Raw genomic sequence first — 23,524 nt, 5'->3', positions numbered from 1 at the left:
AATAACTTCCTTTTCCACACATGCTTCTTTCAGTGTTGTATTCCAGTTCTGCAACCTCTTGAAAGTGGGAGTATGTGCCTAAGTCTGGACCTGTAACAACTAGCAGCACACAGGCTTAATTTTATTGTTGAATAACCTAAGTAAACATCAGGATAATTAGCTTAGTCCTGGTACATAATGTTGACCTTTTGACAATGAAATCACCCCAACAAAAGTTAACAAATGAGATCAAAGTGTTTAAGGGAGAGGGATGAACGGTATCCAGTGTGCTGTGATTGACTTTCAATATTTAGCTCATCAAGTTCACCCAAAAAATTATGCAAGGCCTTTCCAAAAAGAGTCTGGATCCAAATCTTTATTCAATGTCCATGCAGCATCAATGTGCTTTTGACATTGGTGGATAATGCAATATCAGATTGAAAATAAAAATAGAATGGAAAATGTCATAGAGAGAAAGATTTATAAATATGTAACATCTGAAAAATTTGCATGAAATCATAGCTGGTATAAAATCTCCATATTACAAAAGACTAGAAAGAGCACTCAATACCCAAAGGGTTCACTTTCAGATACAGTACGAATAATAACATTCAGAGAGAGGGGTCATTTTACTTAGTAACCCTGGAGTCTTAGCTTTGGTACATCATTCAACCAGAGGCTCCTGAAAAATACATAAATCATAATTATGGCAACAGTTTCCTGAACAGGACAGTGGGCCTAACATTCTGAGAAAAATAACAGAGGCACAATGCGCAGTGACCAACTGAAGATAACATGTTCTGAGAGTTAATCCCTGAAATGTTGAGGCAGATGATGTCAGATAAGGATACCATGCCTGGTGTTAGCACCTATAGTCTAAGGAGGTGAAAAATCAGCCAGCATTGCTGAGTTCCATCTGATGACTCCTACTAGAAATATTCCAAAGAGGTATAAAAAAAATCATATGTGGCATAGATAAGGTGGGATAGTCAGTCTTTTTTTCCAGGATGGAGGAGTAAAATATTAGAGGACATAGATTTAAGGTGTGATGGAAAAGATGTTCACACAGGTGGGCGGGTATACGAATTGAGCTGCCAGAGGAAGCAAAAGAGGTGGATATAATTGCAATGTTCAAAAGACATTTGGACAAATACATAGATGAAAAAGTTTTCAAGGGATAAGAGGCAAACATAGGCAAATGGGACTAGTTCAGACAGACATCTTTGTTGGCATGGATGAGTTGGCCCATTTCTGTACTGTTTGACTCAGTGATTCTGAGTAAAGAACGAGAGTAAAACAGGAATTGTTTGCGTGATTGTGGTCAAGAAACTCTGATCCTCTGGATGGGTGAGGTAAGCATGAGACAGTGATTTGGTCCTTGAGTCAGTGGGCAGGATGATGGTGAAGCGAAGAAGTGAAGAAAAGAAAGAAAAGTAGCAGCAGCAGCAGCAGCAATCAGCAGTAGCAGCAGCAGCAATCAGCAGTAGCAGCAGCAGCAATCAGCAGTAGCAGCAGCAGCAATCAGCAGTAGCAGCAGCAGCAATCAGCAGTAGCAGCAGCAGCAATCAGCAGTAGCAGCAGCAGCAATCAGCAGTAGCAGCAGCAGCAATCAGCAGTAGCAGCAGCAGCAATCAGCAGTAGCAGCAGCAGCAGCAATCAGCAGTAGCAGCAGCAGCAGCAATCAGCAGTAGCAGCAGTAGCAGCAGCAGCCAGCAGCAGCAGCAATCAGCAGTAGCAGCAGTAGCAGCAGCAGCAATAGCAGCAGCAGCAATCAGCAGCAGCAGCAATCAGCAGCAGCAGCAATCAGCAGCAGCAGCAGCAGCAGCAGCAGCAGCAAGCAGCAGCAGTAGCACCAAGCTGTGTTGCTTGGGAAGTAGTGTGTGGGGATTGTGTGGGGATTGTGTGGGGATTGTGTGGGGATTGTGTGGGGATTGTGTGGGGATTGTGTGGGGATTGTGTGGGGATTGTGTGGGGATTGTGTGGGGATTGTGTGGGGATTGTGTGGGGATTGTGTGGGGATTGTGTGGGGATTGTGTGGGGATTGTGTGGGGATTGTGTGGGGATTGTGTGGGGATTGTGTGGGGATTGTGTGGGGATTGTGTGGGGATTGTGTGGGGATTGTGTGGGGATTGTGTGGGGATTGTGTGGGGATTGTGTGGGGATTGTGTGGGGATTGTGTGGGGATTGTGTGGGGATTGTGTGGGGATTGTGTGGGGATTGTGTGGGGTAAGACCTGTGTGATCTCCCGGACTAGTTTCGATCGCCTAGCTTGGGGTCGGAGAGGAATTTCCCGGATTTTTTCCCAAATTGGCCTGGGTTTTTTATCCGGTTTTTCGCCTCTCCCAGGAGATCACTCAGTTCTTTTGGGTGGGCGGTTGGAGCGGTTGCGCCCGGGTGGTAGGTTTAGTAACTGAGCGCGGGGCTTTGTTTGGAGAGTATGACTGCCAGGGCAGTTTTTTGTTCTGGGTGTCAGATGTGGGGAATCTGGGAGTCTGATTGTCTTCCAGACATCCACATCTGCGCCAGGTGTGACGAGATGGGGCTCCTAAGGGACCGTATTAGGAACCTGGAGCGGCAGATTGATGACCTCCGTCTGATCAGGGAGAGCGAGGAGGTTATAGATAGGAGTTACAGGGAGGTGGTCACTCCTAGACCACGGGAGGTAGACAAGTGGGTCACTGTTAGGGGGGGCAAGGAACAGAGGCAGGGACTAGGGAGTACCCCGGTGGCTGTACCCCTTGGAAATAAGTACTCCTGTTTAAGTACTGTTGGGGGTGACAGCCTACCTGGGGGCAGCGACGGTGCCCGAGCCTCTGGCAAGGAGTCCGGCCCTGTTGCTCAGAAGGGTAGGGAAAGGAAGAGGAGAGCAGTAGTAATAGGGGACTCTATAGTGAGGGGGTCAGATAGGCGTTTCGGTGGACGCAGTCGGGAGACCCGGATGGTGGTTTGCCTCCCTGGTGCCGGTGTCCGGGATGTGTCTGAGCGTGTCCAGGATATCCTGAAAGGGGAGGGAGAGGAGCCAGAGGTCGTGGTACATATAGGTACCAACAATATAGGTAGGATAAGGGAAGAGGTCCTGAAAGGAGAATTCAGGGGGCTAGGAAGAGAGTTAAAAAAAAAGGACTTCCAAAGTAATAATCTCAGGCTTCCTGCCTGTGCCACGCGATAGTGAGAATAGGAATGGAGTGAGGTGGAGGATAAATACGTGGCTGAGGAACTGGTGCAGGGAGCAGGGTTTAAAGTTTCTGGATCATTGGGACCTCTTCTGGGGGAAGTATGACCTGTACAAAAAGGACGGGTTGCATCTGAACCCGAGGGGAACCAATATCCTGGCGGGGAGATTTGCTAAAATAACTGCGGAGACTTTAAACTAGTACGGTTGGGGGGAGGGACTCAAACACAGATTGCTAATAGGCAGTGTGTGAGGCAGGAGGCAGAAAAGGGAAACACTCAGACCCAATATGTAGGAGAGAAAGAAGGGAAAAGAAATAAACTGAGAATAAGAAATGATGGGTCCCTTAAATGTGTATATTTTAATGCTAGGAGCATTGTAAGAAAGGTGGATGAGCTTAGAGCCTGGATTGACATCTGGAAGTATGATGTTGTGGCGATCAGTGAAACATGGTTGCAGGAGGGTTGCGATTGGCAATTAAATATTCCAGGATTTCATTGTTTCAGATGTGATAGAATCGGAGGGGCAAGAGGTGGGGGTGTTGCATTGCTTGTCAGGGAGGATATCACAGCAGTGCTTTGGCAGGACAGACTAGAAGGCTCGATTAAGGAGGCTGTTTGGGTGGAACTCAGAAATGAGAAAGGTTTAGCAACACTTATAGGGGTGTATTATAGACCGCCAAATAGGGAACGAGAATTGGAAGAGCAAATATGTAAGGAGATAGCAGATATTAGTAGTAAGCACAGAGTGGTGATTGTGGGTGATTTCAATTTTCCGTATATAGACTGGGAATCACATTCTGTTAAAGGGCTGGATGGTTTGGAGTTTGTAAAATGTGTGCAGGATAGTTTTTTGCAGCAATACGTAGAGGTGCCTACCAGAGAAGGGGCAGTGTTGGACCTCCTGTTAGGAAATGAGATGGGTCAGGTGACGGAGGTATGTGTTGAGGAGCACTTTGGGTCTAGTGATCATAATGCCATTAGTTTCAATATCATTATGGAGAAGGTCAAATCTGGACCAAGGGTTGAGATTTTGGATTGGAGAAAGGCTAATTTTGAGGAGATGAGAAAGGATTTAAAAGGAGTGAAATGGAAATTGTTGTTTTATGAAAAGGATATAATAGAGAAATGGAGGATATTTAAAGGTGAAATTTTGAGAGTACAGAGTCTTTATGTCCCTGTTCGGTGGAAAGGAAAGAATAATAATTTGAAAGAGCCGTGGTTTTCCAGGGAAATTGGACACTTGGTTCGGAAAAAGAGGGAGATATACAATAAATATAAGCGGCAGGGAGTAAATGAGGTTTTTGAGGAATATAAAGAATGTAAAAGGAATCTTAAAAAGGAAATTAGAAAAGCGAAAAAAAAGATATGAGGCTGCTTTGGCAAGTAATGTAAAAGTAAACCCCAAGGGGTTCTACAGATATGTCAATAGCAAAAGGATAGTGAGGAGTAAAATTGGTCCATTAGAGAGTCAGAGTGGACAGCTATGTGCTGAGCCGGAAGAAATGGGGGAGATATTAAACAATTTCTTTTCTTCGGTATTTACCGAGGAGAAGGATATTGAATTATGTGAGGTAAGCGAAACAAGTAGAGTAGTGATGGAAATGAGGAGGATTAAAGAAGAGGAGGTACGGACACTTTTGAAGAATATAAAAGTGGATAAGTCTCCAGGTCCTGATAGGATATTCCCTAGGACATTGAGGGAAGTTAGTGCAGAAATAGCAGGGGCTATGACGGAAATATTTCAAACGTCATTAGAAACAGGGATGGTGCCGGAAGATTGGCGCATTGCGCATGTTGTGCCTTTGTTTAAAAAAGGTTCTAAAAGTAAACCTAGCAATTATAGACGTATTAGTTTGACGTCTGTGGTGGGAAAATTAATGGAAAAGATACTTAGGGACAATATATATAATTATTTGGATAATCAAGGCCTGATTAGAAACAGTCAACATGGATTTGTGCCTGGAAGGTCATGTTTGACTAATCTTCTTGAATTTTTTGAAGAGGTTACCAGGGAAATTGATAAGGGCAAGGCTGTGGATGTTGTCTATATGGACTTCAGTAAGGCATTTGACAAGGTTCCACATGGAAGGTTGATTAAGAAGGTTAAATCGTTGGGTATTAATAGTGAGGTTGCAAGATGGATTCAACAATGGCTGAATGGGAGATACCAGAGGGTAATGGTTGACAATTGTATGTCAGGTTGGAGGCCAGTGTCTAGTGGAGTGCCCCAAGGATCTGTGTTGGGTCCACTGTTGTTTGTCATTTACATTAATGATCTGGATGATGGTGTGGCAAATTGGATTAGTAAATATGCAGATGATACTACGATAGGTGGAGTAGTTGATAGTGAGGTAGATTTTCAAAGTCTACAGAGAGACTTGGGCCTTTTGGAAGGGTGGGCTGAAAGATGGCAGATGGAGTTTAATGCTGATAAGTGTGAGGTGCTGCATTTTGGTAGGACAAATCAAAATAGGACGTACAGGGTAAATGGTAGGGAATTGAGGAATGCAGTGGAACAGAGGGATCTGGGAATAACTGTGCATTGTTCCCTGAAGGTGGAATCTCATGTGGATAGGGTGGTGAAGAAGGCGTTTGGTATGCTTGCCTTTATAAATCAGAGCATCGAGTATAGAAGTTGGGATGTAATGTTGAAATTGTACAGGGCATTGGTGAGGCCGAATCTGGAGTATGGTGTGCAGTTCTGGTCGCCAAATTATAGGAAGGATGTCGACAAAATGGAGAGGGTACAGAGGAGATTTACTAGAATGTTGCCTGGCTTTCAGCACTTAGGCTACAGAGAGAAGTTGAATAGGTTGGGTCTTTATTCTTTGGAGCGTAGAAGGTTGAGGGGGGACTTGATAGAGGTTTTTAAAATTTTGAGAGGGACGGACAGAGTTGACGTGGGTAGGCTTTTCCCTTTGAGAGTGGGGAAGATTCCAACAAGGGGACATAGCTTCAGAATTGAGGGACAAAGGTTTAGGGGTAACATGAGGGGGAACTTCTTTACTCAGAGGGTTGTGGCTGTATGAAATGGGCTTCCGGTGGAAGTGGTGGAGGCTGGCTCGATTTTATTATTTAAGAGTAAATTGGATAGGTATATGGATAGGAGGGGATTGGAGGGTTATGGTCTGAGTGCAGGTAGATGAGACTAGGTCAGGGAGAATGGTCGGCGTGGACTGGTAGGGCCGGACAGGCCTGTTTCCATGCTGTAGTTGTTATATGTTATATGTTATATGTTATAAACTCTGTTTCTAAAATTCCAGAGAGGAGTGATGAGACTGGACCCTGTGCCTCAAATTGCAATGGATGAGAGTGGGATCATGGCTGTGGAATGGGTTGAGGATCAAACTAATACTTAAACAATAAATGGTTGCAGTTATGTAGCAACTATTGGGCAGGCTGGGGTTTGTATAATGATCTCTACAAAAGACATCTAGGATCAATGTGCTGGGAGATCAGAGGGTGGGGTGGAGTGGCATGGGGGTGGTTAAGGACCTGAATGATACAGGCTAAAGGGACAATTGATAGGGATCCCATCCAAAGGACCAGAATTTGCGCTTGGCCATGCAGGAGAGAAAGGAGATTTCTAGCTGCTTTTGTACGAGTTAATGTTTTAAACAAAACTCATTCAAAGGTGTTTTAAATGTCATGATTAATTACCCATTTTTCTGCAAGAACAATTTAGCTTAGTCTGACCGCGTGTGGGAGAGTTTGTGATGTAGCGTTAGAAGTGTTCTTAATTACAACCTAACCACTTTGGAGCAAGGTCAACATGAGCCAACAGCTCTGCTCAATGTACTGTAGAATTGCTATAACTCTTTCATATATAACTTCCCCATTATTCTAAATCCGCCTCTGCCGAAACAACATTGCTTTTACCCCACCATATACAAAAGTGCCAAAACTTTAGGTCTAAAAAAATGTTCTCACAATAACGAAAAAAGCACTTCTGTAATTACACTAGATAAATATCACTGAAAGTATCTCGATTCCATTGACATTTGTATCAGTCACCTGCTTTCAAAATTGCCTCATTTAATCCAATTCAAGAATATTTCACAGGGAGATGGATTTTAACAATGACAAAATCACTCTTGACAACTCTTAATATTGATCAAAATGATGGATGCAATTTTTATTTGGTCTGTCCCATCCATATGTTTCATTTCCACAAAAATTATATTTTTGAGCTATGAGCAATAGCCAGCCGATTTGAAAGTGAATTTGCCAAATTATAGCATCAATTAAACTGCAGAGGCTTGGTTCTTAACATTCATCAGATTGTCATTAAAGAAGAAAAGATGATAATTTCTGGCCTGGGACAAGCTGGCAGTAGACCAATTGCACATAAAATAATCGTAATTAATGACGTGGTTCAAATGGCAGGCTTTTAATCAGACAATTTAAAGCATGGCTAATACTGGGTCATTTATTTTCAGAAGATTCCAGATCGGTAATGAAGTTGCAAGGTTGGTGTTATTTACTCAGAGTAATTGAAGAGAGCAATCACTGGACAGGGCAGCGAATAGACAAATGCACTGTGTCAAGTGTGTGAGCCATCCCACAGCGCAGAGTAAAGGATAGAATTAAAGAGTAAACAACGTGGTATGGTAGCATAGTGGTAGAGCTACTGCCTTACAGCGGAGAGACCCGGGTTTGATCCTGACTGCAGGTACTTGTCTCTATGGAGTCTGTATGTTCTCTCTGTGACCTGTGTGGGTTTTTTCCGAGATCTTCGGTTTCCTCCCACCCTCCAAAGACATGCAGGTTTATAAGTTAATTAGCTTGGTATCAATGTAAAATCGTCCCTAGTGTGTATAGGGTAGTATTAATGTGCAGGGATCGCTGGTCGGTGCAGACTCGGTGGGCCAAAGGGCCTGTTTCCGTGTTGTATCTCTAAACTAAACGACACACCTAAACATTGTAAAATGACCTAACGTGACAGGAGTGTTATCAGACAAAACCTCTCACATGTTAGATGATAATAGGACAAGTGGCCAATAAAGTATGGTCAAGGGAACTATGTAATTCTACGTGGTTAGGCCCTTCATTTGTTGTGGCACAATAGTGATCCGGAATAGGTGAGTGGGTTTGGAAAGAAGTTTGTGTGAAGAGTAGGGCTGTGGCATGGTTGTTGAGTGGGCTGAGGGTAAGAAGGAACGAGCATTACCCTTACCTCCATGAAAAGGAACGTCATAGTGGCAGGAGAAACTGTAGTTAGGAGATTAGATACTGCTCTCTTTAGTGTAAGCACATATCCAAAAGTCTCTGGTGCCTATCCACTATCAGAATTAAGGACATCTCTTTAGAACTAAAGAGAAGCTTGCAGTGGGATGGGTAAGTTCCAGTTGTCATGGACCATGCAGCTACAAATAGGTTCTCCTGATGAAATATGCGCAGCTCCGTTCTAAATTAGATAGCAGGATGACAAAGCCGTAATCTCTGGATTACCACTTCAGTCTTTTACAAATTGGCACAGAGCAAACATATTCTTGGAGTGAAGAATTTTGCAGTGGCCTGTATGTGTGTGTATCTGTTCCTTCCACAGGAATTCTGCCCCTCTGCCCTTGCCCCTCAACTCTTCATAATTCCAGGCACTGAACAATTTCTAGACTATTACCTCTAGCATCTTAGAGGAAGCCATTCAGCCCATCCTGATTCATGGCTCTGTGAAAGAGTAATGAACTCTCGTGGAACTTGAGTAAATAAATAGTGGTGGAACCACTCCTCTATTCTCTTCCATAAGCCTATAATGTTTTTGGCTCGTAGGAAAGCCCATGAAAAACTTTCTAGCTGATCAACTCGATTTTTTAACTGATACTTAATTCCTTCAGATGTTTGATTCTTTAATATATATCTTGTTCTTCTGGGTTTTCTATGAAGGCAAACATGAGGTTATAGTTTAATTTTGTTGCTATTTATATATTTTCCATTATAAATTCTTCCGTCTGTGTCTGTAAGGAAGCCACATTGTTTGTGCCCTATAATGTACCTATAGAAATTTTTACCGCCAATTTTTATGTTTCTTGATAGTCTGCTCTTGTATTCTATCTTGCCTTTCTTTATCAATTTTGCCTCAGCTGGATTTAGAAATGTTTCTAATCCTCTGACCTACTACTATTTCTGGAAACTTTATGTGTCTTTTCCTTTGATTTAATATTATCATAAACTTCTCCTGATTAATCACTTTACTTTCGAGTTACTGTGTTTTAAAGAAATATGCATTTTTTTGCAATTTATGCATTTTCTTTAACCGCTAACCATGGCCTGTCTTCCGTCATGCCTTTCAAAACATTTTCCCAATAAGCCACATCTAACTCTCATACATCATAATCACCTTTGTTTAGATTTAGCAGAAAGATTTTGCAAGGACTGATCAATTTTAAACATCAGTTAAAATTCTATCTTGTTGTGGTCACTATCCCCTCAAGGCAGCACAGTGGCATAGTGGTAGAGCTGCAGCCTTGCAGCAACTGAGACCCGGGTTCGATCCTGACTACAGGTGCTGTATGTACGGTGTTTGTAATTTCTTCCAGTGACCATGTGGGTTTTATCCAGGTGGTCCGGTTTCCCCACCACACTCCAATGACGTACAGGTTTGCAGGTTAATTGGCTTCGGTAAAATTGTCAATTGTGCATGGTGTTAGAATATGGGATAATCGCTGGATGGCGCGGACTCGGTGGGCCGCATGGCCTTTTTTTGTGCTGTATCTCTAAAGTCTAAAGCCTCTTGACAAGTTCGTAAGTCACAGGAGCAGAATTAGGCCATTCGGCCCATCGAGTCTACTCCGCCATTTCATAATGGCTAATCTATCTTTCCCTCCCAACCCCATTCTCCTGCCTTCACCCCATAACCCTTGACACCCTTACTAATCAAGAATCTGTCAATCTCCACCTTAAAAATACCCAATGACAACGGCCTCCACAGCTGTCTGTGGCAATGAATTCCACAGATTCACCACCTGCTGACTAAAGAAATTCCTCCTCATCATTCTAAAGGTATGTCCTTTTATTCTGAGTGTGCCCTCTGATCCTAGATTCTTCCACTCGTGGTAACATTCTCTCCACATCCACTCTATTCAGGCCTTTCACTCTTCGGTAAGTTTCAATGAGGTTCCCCCCTCATCTTTCTAAACTCCAGCACATACAGTCCCAATGCCGTCAAACGCTGATCATACATACATTAACCCAATCATCTCCGGGATTATTCTCGTAAACCTCTTCTGATGCTAGCACATCCTCAGATATGGGGCCTAAAACTGATCAGAATACTTCAAATACGGTCTGACCAGTAGTTTATAAAGCCACCGCATTACATCTCTGTTTTCAAATATTAGTCTCTTGAAATAAATGCTAGCATCGCATAGCCTTCCTTACCACTGATTCAACTTGCAAATTAACCTTTTGGGAATCCTGCATCAGCACTCCTTTGCATCTCTAATTTCTGAATCTTTGCCCCATTTGGAAAATAGGCCTTTATTCCTACTACAGATGCTCCCCGCCTTACGATGCTTCGACTTACAATATTTCAACTTTGCGATGGTGCAAACGGCAACGATCCATAGCGAGCCGCAGCTCGCTTCCGGCTACGTGATCAAGTGTATTAAGTTCATTTCGACTTACGATATTTTTGGTTTCCGATGGTTTTCTCGGAACGTATCCCCATTGTAAGTTGAGGAGCACCTGTACTAAAATGCATGACTGCACACGTTGCTATGCGATATTTCATCTGCCACTTCTTCGCCCACTCTCCCAAACTGTCCGTCCCTTCACATCATCCGCAAACTTGGCCACAAAGCCTTCAATTCCCCCATCCATATATGATTGATAAACAACGTGAAGAGTAGCGGCCCAGCATCGACCCCTGCAGAACACCACTAGTCACTGGCAGCCAACCAGAAAAAGCACTCTTTATTCCCACTCTTTGCCTTCCGCCATCCAGCCAATCTTCTATCCATGCTAGTATCTTCCCTCTAATACTATGGGCTCCCATCTTCTTCAGCAGCCTCACGTGCAGCACATTAAGATTCCTTTTGCCACATTCAACTGTCTACTGAAATCATGTCAATAACTCAAATATGGAGTGAAAATAATGTTTAGATATGACTGAAGAACAAGCATACTTACTAGGAACTCGGTTAATAGCTCGTAGTGGTCTCAGGACCCTCACGGTACGGACTGCTGATAGACTGACGTTCTGGAGGTCCAGTGAATACTCTAACATACTGGAAAGCAAACAGAATGAACTGATTATTGAAAATGGATTGTCCCTGACAAAGATAATTGCCGTACGATAGCGTTCACTTTTCATTTCAACTATTGACAGTTTAAGAAAATAAACATGATTTGGGCTCTCAATGATGATGGTGAAAAAAAGTCATGAGTTCTGTAAATGCAAAGCACACAGGAAATTCACAAGCCTATGAACAGCTAAGAGAGTAAATCAGTCAATATTCCAGGAGTTGCCTTTCAACAGAAGGCTCTGAGCCACCCTCTTTAGTTGAGTTTTCTAAGTCATATTGGCCCCACCAAAAGACCCTCTACCTTGAGCTGCTCCTGCCCATACACTCATCATTGATTCTTCCTTCCACAGCTCTTGTAAGGTGGGAATTGTGTTAGCCTATTTGCGCAGTTACCATTCAAAGCAATTAATTAATGGTCAGTTCATCTGGTTTAATAATGTTGATTGAGGAACATATTTTGTGAAGGAAAGTGCAGAAAGTTCCACTGCTCTTTTAAATAATACTATAGGTTCTTTAAGTCAGGGCCTAACATTTAACTGCATCCAAAGGACAGCACCCTTGAAGGTGTTACGATCCTTCAAACTTTTATTGGGTGCTTAAGCCTGATGAGTGTAATCCCAGACAATGTTTTTCTGTTCATATCTATTCTGGAATAGAATTTGAATCCATTATTTTATGGAAACTGAAAGAGATGTTATACCCACGGAACAAACTTGAAAGGAATTAGGGCCAAGTCAAACAGATGGACTTTTTGGAGAATCTTTCCCAGCAGAGGAGAGGGAAGACAGAAAGGTTAAGGTCAAGAATTTCATAGAGGACAGCTGCCACGGTTGGGAGAAATGGTGTCTGATGGAGTAAAAAAAAGTGGGGAATACTACGAACCACAATGTGATAAATAGTAGGTGGTGATTGGAGAAGGCCAGAGTGTGTTGTTTAGGAAATATATTGCTTTGAGGATTGGCTGGGGGGCAAAAGATCAGTTGTCTTATCTTGGGGCGGACTCATGTATATACAATTGGACCACATAGCTCTGGGGTTGGCAAGTTTTATAAGACAAGGACTCAGACGATATTATAATGGACTTCATGAAGTAGTAGAGTTGGAATTGGTGCCAAACACTTGACGATCAATATTATGATGTTGAAGGTGCGAATGAACACCAAAAAGGCAGAAAACTGAGTGGAAGAGAAGGAGGGCTTCACATAGACTGGGTATAGAGCTAAAAGCTCAACTTTTAAAAGCTGACAAAATCTGAGCGAACAAGTTTTAATGCAATGCACAAGTGAGTTGAATTGGATTTACATGCATTAACTGATTTTTAAAATGTAGTCATAGTTTCGGGTGAAGCTGGAGAATGATGTGAAATGCATATCTACTATCGGATAAGATGAACATTGGCTTCTATAAAGCTATGTAACAATATAACGAGGCTTCACTGAGTTGGACTCAAAAGGGAATGCTGCAGCTTTGGTTGTGTTTGATATTTTTACAAAAACTCAAAAATGTCCAATGAGATTGTCCTCCAGCAACAAAATTGGAGCCCAGGGACGTTCTTCACTTTTCTACACAGTACATTTGAAGGTCTTGGATGCTCTAATTGAGGGAGCACTACAATAATGTTTGCTGCTGGTTACTATCATTGCAGCACTTGAAGAAATGATTTGGAAACGCAGCAATTTTTACCCGTGACAAGATTATGTTTTTTTGTTTATTTTTGCATCGTATACAATGTAAATCCTCACGATCTTCCTGGACAGTCATGTTCAAGAAAAGTTCTTGTGATGTGCTTTCAACCAAGGAATTTTGCTTATGTAGTAACCATAGTAACCATTGGCTCTTAGCATGATTTACACTTAGCATTATTTCAATTTTAATTCCATTAAAAATATTAAAATTGCTTCCACTATAAATGATGATTGGTTCATTGCTTCTTTTCCTACTGCAGCTTTACCTGCCTTAAACTTTTATTAAATACAATTTGCACCTGAGCAGTTAATGAATTCCCAGATTATTATATAATTTAAAAATTGCATCTCAAGCAGATGAACTCTTGCACCAGACGATGGAAATTGTGGGTTCATTGTCTACATCAGGGTTGTCAGTACAAAATGTGTACGAAGGAACTGCAGATGCTGGTTTACACTGAGGCACTCCAGCATTTTGTGTCCATATCTGTCAGTACAGTCTGTAGAAGGGTCTCGACCCGAAATGTTACCCATTCCTTCTATCCAGAGATGCTGTCTGTCCCGCTGAGTTACTCCAGCATTTTGTGTCTATCTTCAGTGTAAAGCAGCATCTGCAGTTCCTTCCTACACAGTACAATATATAGGTTTGCACATTGACGGCCTACTGAGGGATTGCTGTAGTGGTCAGTGACTTTGCTTCTCAGGTAAGATGTTAAACCTGCACCTTGTGGATCCACTATGATGGATTTAAAATAATATACCATATTGTTTTAAACAAAACCAGTTTGGCTCTAGCTAATATTTATCACTCAGTTAACATTACTTAAGAGTGATTAATTGGTCTTCCGAAAATATTTTTATTATTTCTTTACTTGTATAGAAATAATAGAAATGACTGCAAATGAAAGTGCAAAAGAATTAATATTCAGCAACTGCCTTCTCAGTCTAGTTATATTTTCTTTATTTTGCCACAGTAAACCTGAAATAACTCTGGAAGCATAAAGGACTCGTGTTATCCCTTCAGTAAATGCAAAACAAATCCACAGGGTTCAGAGGAATAGTATCCATGAGCATTTAAATCTACATTTTCCTTACCAGAATAGCATTGCCACTTTAAACTATATGCAATTTATGGAGATTGAAAAACTTCTGTCAAGAGGAAATGTAAAGGAGCAAAGCAGAGTTAGAGAGAAAAGAAGATGGTAGGAAACAAAGTGGGGAAGAGAAGGATACAAAGTAAGAAGGGGGGGGGGGAGACAGAATAGAGGAGCGGAGAGATAGATGGGAAAGAGTGAATGAGGGAGGGGAAAAGAGCAAGTGAAGCAGAAAAACATCAGGAGAGGGGAGCAGAAATATAAGGAGATAGGACAGAGACAGATGGAGAAAAGGTGGGGGCAGAGGTAGGGGTGGGACATTTGGAGATCACAAGAGAGAAGGAGTCTTTTGGGGGAGATGGAGCAACGTAGAAAAATATGGTTGTAGGTTGAAGGTAATAAACTGGTGTGCCAGCAATTCAGTACTGAAGGAACACGTTGGAACAAAAACAATCCTAGTGTCATGTAGGTTTAGACCAGTGCTGGGCTCAATTGTTATTGACTAGGTGGCTGGGATTGGTAAATCTACATTTAACAGCAGAGGTGAGGGAAAGTGCAGGAAAGGCAGGACGAGGAGAAAGAGAAGGAAGGGGGAAAGAGAAGTGGAAAAGAGGGAGGGGAGAGGAGAGAGGGAAGTGAGAAGGAGATGGTTTATATGAAAGGGAGAGGAGAGGAATTGGGTAAGAGACGGAAAGGAAAGAAAGAAAGGAAAAAGGGATAAAAAGTAACAAATGACAAGAGAGAGGGTGAAGAAAGATGTGTTTGGAACGATAAGGAGACAGGAATGAAGGAGCAACAACCACCTACACATTATTTTTGAAATGTAATGTTGGCAAGCATAGTTACAACACAAAAAACATGACAGATTTCTTGATGGAAACAGCAAGAATATTTTAAGAGAAACAGAAACAGATTTTGAAAGGCAATTGCAAAGCACAGATCCACAGATGCTGGGAATAAAACATAGAACAGTTTAGAACAGGAACAGCTCTTCGGCCCACAATATCTGTGCAGAACACGATGTCAAGATAAAACTAACCTCATCTGCCTGCATATGATGAATATCCCTCCATTCCCTGCATACCTATAGTGCCTATCTAAAAGACTCTTAAACAGCACTATGCCTTCACCACAACTCCTGGCAGCACATTCCAGGTATCCACAATCCTTTATGTTAAAAAAAACTTGCCTCACACGTCTCCTTCCAATTTTGACCCTCTTTCCTTAAAGCTATGCCTTTTTGTAGTTGACATAGCCACCCTGGGGAAAAGGTTGTGACTGTCTACTCTCTCTAAGCCTCTCAACTTTACGTATTTCTTTCAGATCTCCAGAGAAAACAATTGGAGTCTGTCCAACCTCTCTTTGTAGCTAATACCCCTTAATCCAGGCAGTAAATCTGAAATAAAAACAAAAAGCTGGGCAGGCTGCACCTGTGGAGAGAGAAACAGTTACATTTCAGGTTGATGACTTTATCAGAAACTGGTTTCAATATATTTTTATAAAGTCCTGGAGTATTGTTATATGTGAATGTATGAATTAGGATCAAGAGCAGGCCATTCAGCCCCTCAAACTGCTGCCATTTCATAAGGTCATGGCTGATCTGTTTGCAGTGTACTTTCTTCATGTTTGAGCACAGGCAGTTAGTTTCAGTATGGCTCTAGAGGACAGACTGCATCACAACTAACTGCATTCCTGCAATTGAACAAAGCTGACCGTAGGCCCAAGAATTGCACACTGGCTCAGCTGGTTACAGGGACTGCCCACAGGACTAAACGGCAGGTTTGATCCCTGAATCATTATGACAGAATGCTCATCTTGCACTTTCTAGTTGTCGGTGAGTGAGATAAGTGATTGTTATTAGATTGAAATGTCCATTGTATTTTGTTTCATCGTGCTACTGCGAATTTTACATTTTTTAATGCATTGAATTTGTTACACAAATGCTGAGTTCAATTGTGGCTTCAGGATACTTGGCCATCTTGACCAATTGCACTCAAACTGCCCCTCACAGTGAATTTCAAGCCAAGTGTAGAATATGGTTAACTTTTAGACACGGGAATGATGAGTTGCTGTAAGATTTGAGACGTTTTCCCTCATTCTGAAAGCAACACCAAACCAAAGAGCTGCAGTTTGGACATTTTAAACGGGAGACTGGGGCTGATAGTGGAGAAAGGCTGCGGTCAGTTTACCAAGGGATGTCACAATCTGTGGGTCCTAAAATGGCCGCAGGACCTCATGACCAGCCACAAGAGCAAAAACCTTACAGCTCAGTCTCTAGGTTTCTGCAAAGCCACGGCCAGAACAATGGATGGGTATTGGCCATGCAGAAACCTGCGAAACCAGGTCGAAGTCCAGACACTGGGGCGCTGACATCAGCATACTCACAATGCCCCAAGCCGACCTACACAGTTAATCTCGTTAAGGGGGCACAATAGCCCATAGAAAACTACCTGGTAGGTGATGGGAAACCAGTTAAACCCATCACCTCGCAACGAAATACCAATTAACACCGTCTGGCCATCCCCGGTACCCCCGGACATAAGCGCAGATCAGAGAGAAAACTCATACATATCTTTTAAACAAAGAGATCCCAAGATCTGGCGGGAGATAGGACGGGTCAGAATAGTATAACTGGCCACGACTTTTGGGTTTTAAACTCAAGTCAAACGGATGCAGGAGGAAGAAAAGACAGGCAAGAAGAAGCGAAGTGCAAGAGAGAGGAACCGGCACGCAACTCGAGAAGAAATACTGCAAGAAAACCTGCAAGGAACGCAAGAAACGGAAGGAAGAAACTCAGGGGACAAGCACGACCCTCACGGAAAGCAGCGGAGAAGCAGCACGAACAGCCAGTAACCCCAGTAATAGCCCCATGGTGAGCATGTACCCCGATCCTGCATATCCTGGACATAGTTTAGTGTAGAGGGGAGGGTGGTTTGAATAAACGTGGGTGTGTAAAGGAATATGTGTTGGTCAATTTTGCGATGTGTCGTACGTTCCCCATCTTACAGTCGTGTATATGTCTTGTAGAACTGTGCGTTTTAGAATTCAGAGTAAAAGGTATTCATGTATATGTCTTGTAGAACTGTGCGTTTTATGATTCATAGTCAAAAGTATTCATGTAATTCGGTATGTGTCTTATAGATATGTCTTATAGAACTGTATAAGTATTCATGGACAATAGTCCCAAGCGCTCAATAAAAGCCTTTTCCATTTAAACCCTGGTCTTCAAATCTGGTCTGGTTGAGTTTTTTTCTGCACTATCAACGCTCCTGCATCTAAGTCCAGTGTCTAGAACCGTAAGGGGTGAGTGGGTCGAACCACTCACGGGGAACCAGTGTGCGCGGCCTGGTCAAGGGATCAGAGCAAGGCACGGGGACCTTAGGTCGGGCGATAGCTCGGCGCAGAAACCCCTTACATTGCCTTAGGAGTGCTTGCATAGTTCTTAGGATTGAGAGCCAAGTGCAATCATCAGAGGGGAGATCAACTGCATCTTTATCTTTCTATCTTTATAACTTTTTATGTTTTTATGGTATTTCCTTCTCAACTTGGTAAAGAATTTCTAACATGAATTATTGACAGTGAATGTTTCAATGGAGAGAGTACCAATGGATTTCTTAAAAACGCCGTATTCTCGATGTAACCCAAATAGATAAGCTGCCTGTGTTCTCAATGGGCTGCTTGAAAAACGAAGTCACAAATTGACTCCCCGTCATGTTGTTCAGACTGTGACATCACTCTCTGGAATGGTTGTACTTCGACTTACTTCGAAGTACAGATTGAGGCAATTAAGTACAAAGTGGCAAATCAATATTTTGAACTTTGGTTTTGTGGTGCTCTTGAACAGAGTTGAGGTGGAAATTATTTTGCAAAGCATGACATCTTGCGCAATATGAGAGTGAATTAATTCTAAAAACTGGGCTCTGTGCACCATCAGGCACTTGGAAGAAAAATAGTGAATAGTGTGCCTTTGGAAATTCTTTCTGGATCCTGGATGAATCAAAGTACAAAGGTAAATGGCCATGCAATGTTGACGTCAAATAAATGATATCTCTTTCACAAAATTATTTTTTGCCATTCAGGCCAGAACAGACTAACTGGAGATTTGAGGCCTGCATTAAGGGCTTTTAAAGGAAGATAAGCTTAAAAAGGACAGTTGCAATGTAGTGTGATATCCTGATCTTATAATTAAGCCACCTTTGGTGGATCCTTCCTTGAACCATCCTCACCTTGTACTAGTACCTTACTATATTTCCATGGTTTTTCCGACCTCCAACTGTGTCTTAGCCATCCATTTTCTCCCCTTCTGAACTTGTGTTTCAACGATATGCCCAATGACATAATTCCCTCCAAACCTCATCTACCCAATTATGTGCCAGTTCTATAATGTTACATTCAAACAATGCTCTAATGGTGGCAGATACAATAATGCCATTAAAGGCTTTTAGATAGGCACATGAAAATGCAGAGAATGGAGAGATGTGGGCATGAGATTAGTTTAATTTAGTATCATGTTTGGCACAGACATTTTGGGTTAAGGGCCTGTTCCCCTATTGTACTGTTCAATGTTCTCTTAGCCCTCCCCAGCCACCGATGCCGCCCAAAAACCAATCTTCCTCCACCCCATGTGTTTCCTTTCCTTTATAAATTTATTGACAAATTGTCTTTTGTAGATAAGATTCGCAGAAAATAGCTTAATTTGGTATTTAAAAAAAAAACTTTCATCCAGTTATATTCTGCCATCTCTTTGTTAGATAGAAACTCATTCTGAGACCTCGAAGCACATATGTTAGAATGAATTGACTTTTCAATTCTACATTTGCAGCAAGCTTGATTTTAAAGCTGGGGCTTGAGCCAGTATTCTTAGCCCTACGTTTGAATGCATTTCTACAAGGATGCTGTAATATTGGGAGATCCTCTTGTTTCAGGTGAGATAATAAATGGATGCCTCATCTGGCCTTTCAGATAGATGTAAATAATCCTGTGCACACTTTCCAAGAAAAAAGATATTCTGTTGGAAATTAATCACCTGAACAATAACACCAACAAACACAAATGTGGTCATTATAACATTACGGTTGGTAGGAATTTGTTCTGCATAAATGGCTGTCATGTTTTCTGCATTACCGTAATGACTAGACTGCGTGAGCTAAATCTGAAGTACATCAACGTTTGGCAAAGTGTCATACATTAGCCAAATATATGTGTCTGGGCAGCAAAGTCTGATCTTCATAGTTATCTTGACACCTCTTGCCATGTTGTGTGGCAGCTAATTTGCAACAATTACTCCATGTTAAAATAAATAATGCCCAGCCAACTTCCACTCCTCAACCCGAATGGGAAGCAAGCCTCCCCCAATCTCAATGAAGAAGTAAGGTGCATTTGAAGGCAATTTTTTTTCTTTCTGATCATATAATGGAGCTACAAGAAAGCTGTGCAATTGCTGGGATTTAAATGCCTGGATCAGATAGCCATTCAATGAGGATGGATATATTTTTTAAATATTACAAATTTTAGACAAAATATCAATAGCCTTAGTGCTTGTTTACTCGAGGAGAATGAGAAGCTGCCAGAGAATGTTAAGTATATGTAAAAAAGAAAATACAAAAACCACACTAAATATTGCCATTGTTGGACATTTGATATTCCCAATTATTAATTCCACATGATTTATTTGACATTTACTATTGGCTCCTACTTTCTTTCACTGTTACACAACATGGTGAATGTATCTTGACATGAGAAGGGCATACATTCTTATTACACCTTTCACAAATCCTGAAGCTGTTTACAACAATGATAGTATATGTGTATATGTGGGGGGTGGTGGGGGGGGGGGTGGGGGAAACCTTTAAAAATCTCTTCCTCAACGGTGATGCAACCCTTTCCGGGTCGTATCTCCGTTTGCGCTGGAGAGAAAGGGCGCGGGGCCTACCATCACCCGCGGGGCCTTCCATCGCCCGGTGCGGCTCAGCCGCTGGACTTAACAGTTCCCGGTGCGGCTCGGCCGCGGGGCCTTCCATCGCCCGGTACGGCCGCGGGACGGTTCAGCGCCAGGTGCGGCTCGGCCGCGGGACCTAACATCGCCCGGCGCGGCCCGGTCGCGGGGCCTTCCATCGCCTGGCGCGGCTCGGCCGTGGGACTTTACATCGCTGGTGCGGCTCGGCCGCGGGACTTTACGTCGCTGGTGCGGCTCGGCCGCGGGGCCTTCCATCGCCCGGTGCGGCTCGGCCGCAGGACTTAGCTGCGCACGGTACGGCCGCGGGGCCTTCCATCGCCCGGCTCGGCCGTGGGATGTTTCAGCGCCCGGTGTGGCTCGGCCGCGGGGACTTGGGCGTGGGGAAGAGAGCGGAAGTTTTGTTGCCTCCATCACAGTGAGGGGGTGTTTGGAGTCACTGTGATGGGTGTTTGTGTTGGGATCATGTGTATTGTGTTTCTTCTTTTGTGTGACTGCTGGTAATGTAATTTCGTTCGGTACCTCGGTACCGAATGACAAATAAAGGCTCTGTATTCTCTGTATTCTGTATTCTCTGAAATATTGAGCCTTAATAACAATTAGTAATGGGTATATACCTTTTTATAAAATTCCAATTTATTAGCTGAATATAAAATCCAAAATTGCCGTGGTTGGATTTGAACTCAGGCAATGGATTGACAATCCAGTCCTCATGGCACCACTGCGACAATTCATGAAATCATTGTCGTAACATAGGAACCATGTAAATTTGTATAGTTTGGCCCTGTTGGCCTGCTTTGCTGATACAAATGGATGGATAAATAGGGGTTGAAGAGCGAAGGAAATTTCCTTACTGTTCTTCTTTAAAGCAATGCAAAGAGTTTACATGTCCCCATGAGAGAGAAAAAGAGTCCTTGATTTCAATACTCCCTTAGAGTAACATTCGCTCAATATTGCATTAGATTGGGTGCCTAAATTAATGTACTTAAGCCTCTGAAGTAGAAGTGCAAGTGGTTCCACAGTATAAAAGCAATGGGTGTCAGTGAACACCAAACCCAGCTACAGTGATCGTACTACCATCCAATCCGCTAGCATGTAACAATAGATAGTAAGTCAGAAGGTGCTCTTTTATGCATTATATCAAAGGATTAAATCAGAATTATTTGGTTCAAGGTCACATCAAACAGCCCATTCATCGATGAGCTTTCTTGACGTCACATTCTCATCAGAATGTACTGATTCAAAGGGATTAAGATCACCTCCATGATTGCTGTAGGTATCTTTCCTTGTGTTACTTCAGAGTTTACTTTCAACTCTGGTATGTTCTGTCAAAATCAATTATTTTTGATTAAGTCCAGATGCAACAAGCAAAATTTCAGACGCAAACAGTCGTGAGACCAAGGAAAAAATGAGCAGGCAAAACCTGGCAGACGGGAAAGCAGTCAAGTTTTCTGAACACGAGGCTATCGGGCAGATGTGCGTGTTAAGTGGCACGGCACCTGTGAGGAGGGCTTGTGATTGACCTTCACTGGGTTCCATTTGGTAACCCTGAGCTTGATAGATGGGTTCAAACAGAATGTTTTGTTAATATTCAAAGTGTTTGGTTTTTATTTACTAATAGGCTGTTTCACAAAGGAGAACACATCTGCATTGAATCAACCATTTACTTCATACTGTTTTTTTTTTTAAACAGCTTTATTCCTGAAGGGATTTGCACTGGATAGCTTTCAGATAAGTAGATTTCCTTTCTGCTGAAAAAGAGCATGGGCCAACAGCAATAGCCCTTTACACTTTATGGAGTCTGTTCCACCAATTAGGTCATGCCAGGTTTAAAGGTTATCATTCCTTCCTTGCTTTGTTTTCATCGACCCCAGACCCTTGCTAAGCACAAATATACATTGTCCTACTTTTACATTTGCGGTTGTTCATAAGCTTGATCAATTCTTTGTTTGAATAAGTGTTTCTTTTTTCAAATCACCTTTGAATATTCTGGCCCTAATTTTGTTTATATCCCCTTTGTTCTGGTCTTAGACTCAAGGATAACCTTTTTCCTCTTCATAACATCCTTAAAATCAGCTTGAACACTGAATATATTACCTTTATTATTACCCTGACGTGAGAGGACGCTGGCGCTGTTTGTTCGCCGCTTCTCCGTCAGGATAGTTTGTCCGTTTGTTTTTATGTTATGACTGTTTTTGTAAAGCGCTTTGAGCACCTGGTAAAGCACTATATAAAATAAATGCTTATTATTATTATTTAACTTGAGATTAGTCTATGCATTCATCCTCCTAAATGAAAGCTTTAAATTAGCCACCGTGTTTCAATGTCCCTCATTTCAATAGATTAAAGCAGGTGCTTTTCCCAGCGGCATTGGTCTCATACAGAAAGAATATGTTCTATTATGTGGTGCTCCATCTAATTTCTCATTATGATTGCTAACATTGTGTGATTGATTTGGTGGGATAGTTATGAATACCTCTAGGTTCAAACTATAAGGTTATATCACATTTTCATGAAATTGAAATCAATCTCATGATTATTTTTGCTATTTATGTGCTCGGCTCGCAACTTACTATTACATTGCAACGTCTTTAAAAGAAAGTGTAGGGTACCAAGGGAAATAATGTGGCAAGTGTAAATATAGGCAGCTTTTCATGTCAGTTTTCAAATGGAGGTAGGCGTTGGTAACATTGAGATGGTAACATGGTAGGAAGTACTGGAGTGGGGATGAAATCATTGTTGTCTGGAGAGTCAGTCATTGTGAGACTGGAATATTTGCTGAGAAATGTTCATGCAGGGGAGGTGATCTTAAGTATGGTGGGCATTAGAATTGCCAAGAGATATGGGAGAGAGTTGGAATGATTGCAACCTAGGGATAATCTTCAGAAGAGGGGTGCGATATATGGAAATAATCTGTCAGAAATATAGAGACAAAGGGGAATTGATTCTGAAGATCAGGAATGGTAGCATGTTGATGGATTCTAGAAGGTAGTTGGATTATGCGATATTTGGGAATTCAAGACTATTGTGGAGAGGGTTGCAGCAGATGGGGGATATCTTGGTAATACTAAGGATGAGTTAACAGATATCCTAGATAATTCTAAGGATGAGAATACAATGGTTAGTGATGATTAAAGAGAGGGGTGCAGGCCATTTCAGAGTGGATTTAAGAGGGGAGCAGGCCTTAATCATGATGTAGTTCAGCATAACTCATTAACACTATTTTGTATATTTATTAAATAAAACTATTTATGGGTATTTATATTTGTGTCAATGTGGCCTTTTGTTGGTGTGCCTGTAATTAAATTAGTGAACCTTGGGTGCAGTGTGAAGCAGGGAGGTGGACTGTGAACCAAACTTAATGAGATAATGCTTCTCGTGCCAAGGTTCATTAAA

At 42.1% G+C, this 23,524-nt stretch overlaps 1 protein-coding gene across 5 annotated transcripts in view; it reads right to left on the bottom strand.

Moving 5' to 3' along the window:
• cacna1g (calcium channel, voltage-dependent, T type, alpha 1G subunit) overlaps window positions 1-23,524 on the bottom strand; it is a 219,650-nt gene that overhangs the window by 178,835 nt on the left and 17,291 nt on the right. For all 5 annotated transcript variants that reach the window (XM_078401171.1, XM_078401174.1, XM_078401172.1 and 2 more), the window contains exon 3: window positions 11,281-11,378. In XM_078401171.1, coding sequence (XP_078257297.1) covers window positions 11,281-11,378 — 98 coding nt within the window. The remainder of the gene's footprint in view (window positions 1-11,280; window positions 11,379-23,524) is intronic.

The sequence above is a fragment of the Rhinoraja longicauda genome, chromosome 6 (assembly GCF_053455715.1).
Source record: "Rhinoraja longicauda isolate Sanriku21f chromosome 6, sRhiLon1.1, whole genome shotgun sequence".
Classification (NCBI taxonomy): domain Eukaryota; kingdom Metazoa; phylum Chordata; class Chondrichthyes; order Rajiformes; family Arhynchobatidae; genus Rhinoraja; species Rhinoraja longicauda.
The sequence above is the reverse complement of the archived record's forward strand: the minus strand, read 5'-3'. Positions and strand labels throughout refer to the sequence as shown.